At 44.9% G+C, this 10,247-nt stretch overlaps 1 protein-coding gene across 1 annotated transcript in view; it reads right to left on the bottom strand.

Annotated features, from left to right (window-relative positions):
• Window positions 1-8,193: 8,193 nt before the first annotated feature.
• The window catches only part of MRPS5 (mitochondrial ribosomal protein S5), a 297,159-nt gene continuing 295,105 nt past the window's right edge, over window positions 8,194-10,247 (bottom strand). The window contains exon 11 of the mRNA XM_082251224.1: window positions 8,194-8,453. Within this exon, the coding sequence (XP_082107350.1) occupies window positions 8,229-8,453 (225 nt within the window). The 3' untranslated portion in view covers window positions 8,194-8,228. The remainder of the gene's footprint in view (window positions 8,454-10,247) is intronic.

Raw genomic sequence — 10,247 nt, 5'->3', positions numbered from 1 at the left:
ATCTCTTTAAAGAATATTAACCTGTCAGCCATGGTTTGACAAAGTGAGGCCATTGTCAGAATCAGGTGAAGGGCAGGATGCACAAGCAAAAACAGAACTGTAGAAAGAGTTTCCAATAGCTTATCAGTTGAGCCTTTAAAGACAGGCGTGTCCTTTACAAGAATAGAAAGGCAGAACATAGCTGGATCAGCAGTGGGAATGGGTAACTTCTACAAAAAATTCTTACAAAAAGGATACAAATAAATAATAGATGGCTCAGGGGAGTAACTACAGGGGTTGCAAGTGCAACCGGCCCTATGCTCCAGGGGGCCTGTGTGGCTTCCCTGTACACCTGGATGGGGGAGGGCAGCGGGGGCAGCATGTAGAGAAATCAATGTCCTCCATTTTCCTCCTGTAGCTGCAGGAGGAAAATGAAGGAGATTGGTTCCTCTGTATGTTGCCCCCGCCACTCCTCCTATCCAGTTCACTTGTGTTCTGCTGTCTCTGGGCCCCTGTGTGCTCCCCCGGTCCCCCCCTACTATGCTGCCCCCCCTTGTGCTCCCCCTCCCCTCTCCTGTCGGCTGCTGCAATGGATGGGTCACAATAGAGAACCAGGGAGGGGTTGGTAAATATGTAATTTACCAGCTCCTTCCTTTTCTGAATGGACAGAGTCATAGTCAGTGACACTGTAAAAAAATAAAATAAAATGATAAAAAAATAATACAATTAAAATACCAAAAAATAAAAACTACTGACACCAGTGGGTGAACTTCCAGGATCGCAAAGGTCACACTTGCAACCAGGCCCTGGCATTTCACCACCGTGGGGAGGCCCGAAGATGGCAAGTAGGGGGCCCACTGCAGAACTTGTGAAAGGGTCCCATTGCGGGACCGTAATAAAGGGCACCGCAACCAGAATAAAGGGCCCCAGGATCAGTGGGAAGAGCCCAGGGCTTGAAGGGAAGGGCCCTGGCCAGGGGTCTGGGGGGCCCTTCATGGTTTCTTGCACCAGGGCCCTGAAGGTTCTAGTTACGCCTCTGAGATGGCTATTAAGGTCAATTGCACCACATCCCCAAAGCTTTAGTTACTAAACACAAGAAAAAACTTAGGACTTTTCAGGTTCAGCCCTTTACCCCAATCTGTGATCAGCTGATTTAGAAGGACTCGGCGTTCACAGAGCACGCAGCCCTTGCACCTCCAGCGCGATCATGGAAGGATGTCCAAGGACACCCTCCCAGCATTGGAAGCCCACGCTGTAGCTGTCTTTCTGGTTTAGCACGGGAGGCAAGCGGTTAAAAGTAATGTGCAAATGTACTGTATAGAAACATATATATTATAGTGGAAATTTGTGGAAAAGCATGGACAGTCTCAAGGTTACAAGTCCATCTTCAGAGATCTTAATGTTCCGGTGTCCAGTGTGTGCAACATTGTCAAGAAGTTTACAGCCCAGGGCACTGTAGCTGATCTCCCTGGACGTGGACAAAAGAGAAAAATTAATCAAAGATTGGAACAAAAGATTGTTCGAATGGTGGATAAAGAACCTCAATCAACTTCCAGACAAATTTAAGCTGACTTTAGGCACAGGGTACAACTGCAACTGCTCAAGCTATACTTTGCCATGTGAATGAAAAGGGACACTATGGTAGGAGACCTAAGAGGACCGCACTTCTAACACAAAAACATAAAAAAGCCAGATTAAAGTTTGCCAAAACTTACATGAGAAAGCCAAAATCCTTTTGGGAGAATGTGCTGTGGACAGGCAAAACAAAATTAAAGCTTTTTGGTAAAGCTGATCATTCTACTGTTTTCAGAAAAATAAATGAGACCTTTAAAGAAAAGAATACAGTCCCTCGGGTCAAACATGGTGGAGGTTCACTGATGTTTTGGGGTTGCTTTGCTGCTTTAAGCACTGTGGATGTCTTGACCGTGTGCATGGCATTATGAAATCTAAAGACTATGAAAGAACTGTGGGGTGCAATGTAGGGCTCCATCACAGGTCATGGGTCTTACCACAGGACAAGGACCCAAAGCACATGTTAAAAAGCACCCAAAAATGGCTTGAGATAAAGCACTGGAGAGTGCTGAACTGGCCAGCAATGAGTCCAGATCTAAATCCCATAGAGCACCTATGGAGAGATCTCAAAACTGCAGTTGGGAAAAGGAACCCTTCCAATCTGAGAGACCTGGAGCAGTTGGCGAAAGAAGAGTAGTCCAAAATTCCAGTAGAGAGGTGCAAGAACCTCATTGATGGTTACAGGAAGTGATTGATTTCAAATATTGTTTCCAAGGGGTGTGCTACCAAATATTAAATTGAGGGTGCAAAAAATTTTGTCCAGTTCATTTTTGGAGTTTTTCGTGGAATGTGTCAGATTTGGCTTTTTGTTTCTCCATTGTAAATATTTTAATATATCTTTTCATGTGACAACACTGAAGAAATGACACTTCGCTACAATGTAAAGGAGTGTGCAGCCTGTATAACAGTGTAAATTTGCTGTCCCCTCAAAATTACTCAACACACAGCCATTAATGTTCTAATTGGGCCCAAAGTGTTTATATTTTGTGTGGCATTTTCAGCACTGCCTTAACCCTCTTGGGCATGGAGTTCACCAGAGCTTCACAGGTTGTCATTGGGGTCTTCTTCCACTCCTCTATGACGGAGCTGGGGGATGTTAGAGACCTTGTGTTCCTCCACCTTCTGTTTGATAATGCCCCACAGATGCTCAATAGGGTTTAGGTCTGGAGACATTTTGGCCAGTCCACCATCTTTACCCTCAGCTTCTTTAGCAAGGCAGTGGTCGTCTTGGAGGTGTGTTTAGGGTCGTTATATTGGAATACTGCCCCGCGGCCCAGTCTCCAAAGGGAGGGGATCATGCTCTGCTTCAGCATGCCACAGTACATGTTGGTATTCATGGTTCCCTCAATGAACTGTAGCTCCCCAGTGCCGGCAGCATTCATGGTCGACCAAAGAAAGTTGAGTGCACATGCTCAGTGTTATATACAGAGGTTGCCTTTGGAAAATAGACGTATGAGTGCTGCCAGCATTGTTGCAGAGGTTGGAGATGGGGTGTCAGCCTGTCAGTGCTCAGACCATACACCGCACACTGCATGAAATTGGTCTGCATGGCTGTCATCCCAGAAGGAAGACTCTTCTAAAAATTATGCACAAGAAAGCCTGCAAACAGTTTGCTTACTGGAACCATGTCCTGTGGTCTGATGAGACCAAAATAAACTTATTTGGTTCAGATGGTGTCAAGCGTGTTTGGCGACAACCAGGTGAGGAGTACAAAGACAAGTGTGTCTTACCTACAGTCAAGCATGGTGGTGGAAGTGTCATGGTCTGGGGCTGCATGAGTGCTGCCGGCACTGGGGAGCTACAGTTCATTGAGGGAACCATGCATGCGACCCCCAAACACACCTCCATGACAACCACTGCCTTGCTAAAAAAGCTGAGTGTAAAGGTGATGGACTTGTCAGCCATGTCTCCTCCCATGGCGTTCTTGCAGTCCGGGACACAGCGGCTATCTTGACGGTTAGACACAGCTACACAACGCTGCATGCTGGACGTGTCTAGTCCCTTACTTATGTGTAAGTGTTTTTTGATTCTTCAATAAAGTGAGTTTAACAGTATACACTATGAGGAATCTCCCATTTATTTCTGCATGACAATTTACTCGTTTAGAGACATAGAGAAGATGGTCACTTTGGTGATGAGTCGCTAGGATTCCAGTGCTGCCAGTACCTAATGAACGATCTACTGCTTCTATTGACCTGCTTGCATAGACCTTTGGAATGAGGGTCTGTGACAATTGGTAAGATGCTGTGAAATATGGTGTTGGTGGTGGTCTCCATAGCACACCATCAGAAGACTTCTTTTGTTTCTTCCCTTCTTGGATGAGCAGTTCAGAGAAACTAATCAGTGCTGCACCTACTGTATATTATTACTAATATTTTTATCATTTGTATACATTCAAAGATTTTGTGTCAGCTGCTTTTTTCTCATTTTAATTAAAGCCTAGCGCAGTATATTTTTATATATATTGTTCTTACAGACATGTAACCTGCCTTATAAAAGAAAAAAAAAGTGAAGAGAGGAAACCCTGTATAAGCTCCCTCCAAAGTTATACTCGGAGACAGGGCTGCCCATGTGTTCTCCTCTAAAATCACTGTGTGTCTAAAGGAAAGGGGACTCACTTGTCCCCCACATCTGGTAATTTTGTTTGCTCTGGCAGCTGAACAGAAAGGCAAATTTGATTTAAGAGATCCAGCAAATTTAGTCCATACTCTTGACAGTTCAGGTGTTACACCTAAAGGGGGAGAATGTGTAAGCTTATTACCGGGTAACTGGCACAATAAGGTGGCAGATTGTAACCAACTTGGTAAAATATTCTCAATAAGAGCACTATTAGATTGTCTGGAAATACTTCCATACAGGATATGGGAAATTAGGTAGGCTTCATCCCACAATGCAGCATTATTTTACTAAGTTATCATCAGGCCTGAGCACTGAAACGAGGCATGTCTCAATCTAAATTTGTTAAGTTAGAATCTGCACAGGGGTTTTTGAAATCTCAGTCAGAGTGGTCTGAGGGGCTAAATTATATGTTCTAAAGGAAAGGACACAATAAATCAAAGCACTATTCAGTCGCTGCAGAAATTTTGTTTGCCATTTCTGCTCACATAGCAATGTGTGTGAGAGATCATGAAAGTTAAGGTAATGGCAATTTCAATGTCCTTGTGTGGAAGTTGAACTTAACATATCTGCCATTGGGGTTGTTAGTCCTGCATTCTTATAAACATGTGTAACGATTTTTTGTAACTTTTTCCATTACCTTTAGGGAAACATTTCATTTTAGCATCTTGCAGGTATTTTCTAGCTAACATTTTTTAGCAATGCTTGCTAATTTGACAGCTACAATGCCAGAGCAATTTTCAGATTTACTTAAAATACTTGGCAATTGCATAATGTGTACAAGCATGTATAAGTTACATTACCAAATGAACAATGTGCTTCATGTTTTGTTTCTGAAAAGTAAGATTTTTATTTTACTATCTATAGTTGAGATGGTGACACATCGGTGTACCAAGCATGTACAGTAAGTATCTCACAAAAGTGAGTACACCCCTCACATTTTTGTAAAAATTTTAATTTAGCTGCTTGGCATGCTGAAGAAGCAGCTAGTTTCTGTCAGCAGTAATTGCAGCCCCGAGGAAACTGAAGCTTCACCTTCAACTGCTCTCTGTGGGTTTCACATTCCCGATTGCTGCATTCTGTGCTTTACAGCTCTGACCCCTGTGCTGTAGTACATGTTTATTTTTTTTATTTGTTCTTGGGGCAGGGAGGGACTTAAAAGTACATTTAACCTAAAATCTGTGCATTACCTGTTTTTGCTCCCTAACTTCTTAGTGTCACACTCTCCTAGCCCCTGCACTTTGTGCTTTACATACCCCTGCATTCTGTGAGTTATGTGCTCCCTGAACACTGTGTATTGGATACATTTGACCCCTGCGCCCACTGTGTTTTGTGGCTGACCACTGCATAGTATACACTTTTTACATTACCTTCTCCTGACCCTTGCCCCCGACTACTGCACGCTGTACTTTATAAAATAATGACCCTTGCACTCACAAAATTCTGACCCTTGTAACTCTGTTTATAATGCACACCAAACCACTGCACTCTATGGATTTCACTTCCAAACCACTGTAATGTGTGCAATATGTACAGTACTTCTGAAACCTGCACCTTGTGCTTAATTTACTGCTGACCCCTGTGTGTTATATACTCCTGACCCCTCCACTCTGTGCATTATGTACTTCCAACACCTGCACTCTGCAGTATTTACTTCTGAACCCTGAACTGTGCATGGTAGAAAACTCCTGGCCCAAGCACTCTGTACATAGTTCTGACCCCTGTTCTGCATGTTACATATTCCTGATGCCACCACTCTGTATATTACAAACTTCTGATCCCTGCTCACTGTAGAATACACATGCCTAAGGCGGTCCGTTACCATCCGACAGCCCCATAGAGAACAGCGGGGCTGTGTCCACTCTGCATTGCGGAGTGGACACAAACCTTTCATCGGCCTGCTAAGTGGGGAGATGCCCTGCTGTGCAGGCAGATGTGGACTACAGAGAATGCCCGCATAATACCAGCCTTAAGGGATCAGGAAGGAATTTTCTTCCCTGTTGGAGCAGACTGGACCATGTTGTATAAGGGTTTTCTGCCTTCTTCCGGATCAACTTTTGGTATATAGTTCTGTAGATGTACAGTATCTCACAAAAGTTAGTACACCCCTCCCATTTTTTGTAAATATTTAATTCTACCTTTTCATGTGACAACACTGAAGAAAAGACACTTTGCTACAATGTAAAGTAGTGAGTGTACAGTTTGTATAACAGTGTAAATCTGCTGTCTCAAAATAACTCAACACACAGCCATTAATGTCTAAACCGCTGGAAACAAAAGTGAGTACACTCTAAGTGAAAATGTCCAAATTGGGCCCAAAGTGTCAATATTTTGTGTGGCTACCATTATTTGCCAGCGCTGCCTTAACCCTCTTGGGCATGGGGTTCATCAGAGCTTCACAGGTTGCCACTGGAGTCCAATTCCACTCCTCCATGATGACATCACGGAGGTGGTGGATGTTAGAGACCTTGCGCTCCTCCACATTCCGTTTGAAGATGCCCCACAGATGCTCAATAGGGTTTAGGTCTGGAGACATGCTTGGCCAGTCCATCACCTTTACCCTCAGCTTCTTTAGCAAGGCAGTGGTCATCTTGGAGGTGTGTTTGGGGTTATCACGTTGGAATACTGCCCTGCCGACCAGCCTCTGAAGGGAGGGGATCATGCTCTGCTTCAGTTTGTCACAGTACATGTTGGCATTCATGGTTCTCTCAATGAACTGTAGCTCACAAGTGCCAGCAGCACTCATGCAGGCACAGACCATGACACTCCCACCATGCTTGACTGTAGGCAAGACACACTTGTCTTTGTACTCCTCGCCTGGTTGTCGCCAAACACGCTTGACACCATCTGAACCAAATAAGTTTATCTTGGTCTCATCAGACCACAGGACATGGTTCCAGTAATCCATGTCCTTAGTCTGCCTTGTCTTAAGAAACTGTTTGCAGGCTTTCTTGTGCATCATCTTTAGAAGAGTCTTCCTTCTGGGATGACAGCCATGCAGACCAACTTGATGCAGTGTGCAGCGTATGGTCTGAGCACTGACAGACTGACCCCCCCACCCCTCCAACCTCTGCAGCAATGCTGGCAGCACTCGTACCTCTATTTCCCAAAGACAACCTCTGGATATGACGCAGGGCATGTGCACTCAACTTCTTTGGTCGACCATGGCGAGGCCTGTTTTGAGTGGAACCTGTCCTGTACTGTTAAACCACTGTATGGTCTTGGCCACCATGCTGCAGCTTAGTTTCAAAGTCTTTTAAATCTTCTTATAGCCTAGGCCCTCTATATGTAGAGCAACAATTTTTTTTCAGATCCTCAGAGAGTTCTTTGTCATGAGGTGCCATTTCGAACTTCTAGTAACCAGTATGAGAGAGAGAGAGAGAGAGAGATAACACCAAATTTAACACACCAGCTCCCCATTCACACCTGACACCTTGTAACACTAATTAGTCACATGACCCTGAGGAGGGAAAATGGCTAAATGGGCCCAATTTGGACATTTTCACTTAGGGGTGTACTCACTTGTTGCCAGCGGTTTAGACATTAATGACTGTGTTGAGTTATTTGTAGGGGACAGCAAAGTTACACTTTTATACAAGCTGTATACTCACTACTTTACATTGTAGCAAAGTCATTTCTTCAGTGTTGTCACATGAAAAGATATAATAAAATATTTACAAAATTGTGAGGGGTGTACTTACTTTGTGAGATACTGTATGTGTGTACTGCTGACAAGTCAACAACAGTGAAAACCAAAAGCAAAATTAAAAACAATAACATTTTGCAAACCATTTCCAAAGTATACAAAGGAGATATCAAGTACAAATGAACTATCTTTATTTTTAGTGACATTCTTTGGACATATAAACCATACATGTTGAGCACTTTCTACATTTTTTATATGAAAGACATGACATGTGCCTTATAATTCTTCATCGTGACTTTATGGTGACAACTTTGTTTTGTGTCCTTGTGATGAAAGAATCAGTTAACAATAAGCACATAGATGAAGAACACGATTATCAGTTTCCCTTACAGTCCTTCATATTGTTTCTAGATCTTCACAAAACTGACCTCTTCACATTTGCCCAGACAGAGCGTTTTATTCCCTGGGTCACTTTAATGTCATCCCAGTCTAGCGGTATGTCTTTTATATCTCCTTCGGGTTCAGGAACTGTTGAAAGGGATCCACGAGGTGAAGCTACAATTCTAGGGAGGGGACCACATTCTTCTCTAAACTCCACAACATGAAGTGCTTTTTTGTTGGCTTGTTCTTGATGAGTTTCCTGTTTCAATAAGCAAATCGTTTCTTTATTAAGTCAAAGTTTTACAAAAAAAATATAATTTTTGTAAGAACTTACCGTAAAATTCTTTTCTCTGTAGTCCTCTGACAGTCGCCGCCCATCCATTTAGCCTTCACTAGTGGTAATGGCGCCCTCTGCAGGAGCAAGCTAGGCAGTTTAACAGGTTAATAAAAAAAATTCCATATCTAGACACACCTCTAGGGGGCCACCCCTCAGCAATTATCCTGAACCAGATATCACTGTTCCTCAGTTTGTAGCAAGCAGTACCGGAAGGCAATAACCCCCAGATCCAAAAACCAGAGGGGCGACTACTGTCAGAGGACTCAGAGAAAATAATTTTACGGTAAGTTCTTACAAAAATTCTATTTTCTCTTGCGTCCTCTGACAGTCGCCGCCCATCCATTTAGCCTTCACTAGTGGGATGCCCCAAAGCAGTGCAGGTGTGAGGGGTGGGAAGATGCAACCAACCTTAAAGGTAACGAAAACAACCGGGCTAGAAAACAACCTGAGCCCACAGGACAACAAGCCCAAACCGGGAGCAAACCCAGAACAACAAAAAAACACCCCTAGGAAGAGACAGAAAAAAATGTCTCTTCAAACAACCACCACACTCAAAGCCTTGCAGCCAAAGGAAGCATCCGAGGATGCCAGTAAATCAATTCTGTAGAATTTTGTGAAAGTGTGCACAGACGACCAGGTCGCCGCTTTGCACACCTGAGCCACAGAAGCCTGATGGCGAAAAGCCCAAGAGGCACTGATGGCTCTAGTAGAATACAGTTGAATCGGAGGGAAGGCATACATAAGCCGATACCGATGCCAAGGCATCACTAACGCATCTGTGGCGTCCGCCAGAGGATTGCGGGTTCTGGCCACGAACCTTCCCACCTTTTTGTTGAGACGGGACGCAAACAGATCAACGTCCGGAGTCCCCCACCGGGCACACAGGAGGCGAAACACCTCCGGATGCAGGGCCATTCACCCTGGTCCAAGGCCCGACGACTCAGATAGTCCGCCTGCCAGTTCTCCACACCCCGAATGTGAACAGCCAAAATTGCCGGAACGTGCGTTTCGGCCCAAGACAGGATCTCGGCCACTTCCTTGGCCGCCCGGGTACTCTTAGTGCCCCATTGGTGATTGATATAAGCCATTGCCGTGGCGTTGTCCGTCTGTACCCGAACCGGACAACCCTGATGTCGAGATGGCCACTGAAACAGACAAAGCTTGATTGCTTGGAGCTCCAAGACGTTTTATCGGTAAGGAGGTCTCCTATGCCGACCACGTCCCCTGGGCACAAAGCATGCCCAAAACTCCTCCCCAGCCCGACAGGCTGGCATCCGTGGTGAGCACCATCCACAGCAGAGGCCGGAAGGACTGGCCTTGTGTCAGGGTTGGCGACCGGAGCCACCACAAAAGATCCAATCTAACCAAAGACTGAGGCGTTCTGTCCCACATGGCCAGGATCTCTGCTTGCAGAGTCCTCGTGTGAAATTGAGCAAATGGGACGGCTTTGAAGGCCGAAACCATCAGACCCAGCGACCGCATACAGGTCCGCAAAGGAGGAGAGATCGTTGTCCCTGAGGGAGCTGATCTCGTCCCGCAGGATCCGGAGTTTGTCCTCCGGAAGGAAAACTCGTGCAGAGTCCAGGACCATCCCCAGGTACTGAAGACGAACTGAAGGTGTTAGTGCCGACTTCTGAAAATTGATGGTCTACCCGAACTCCTGGAGCGTCTGAACTGTCACGGACAGATCTCTCATCAAAGTTGCACGCAATCTCG

The sequence above is a fragment of the Pelophylax lessonae genome (genome assembly GCF_965119305.1).
Source record: "Pelophylax lessonae genome assembly, chromosome: 3".
NCBI lineage: Eukaryota > Metazoa > Chordata > Amphibia > Anura > Ranidae > Pelophylax > Pelophylax lessonae.
The sequence above is the reverse complement of the archived record's forward strand: the minus strand, read 5'-3'. Positions and strand labels throughout refer to the sequence as shown.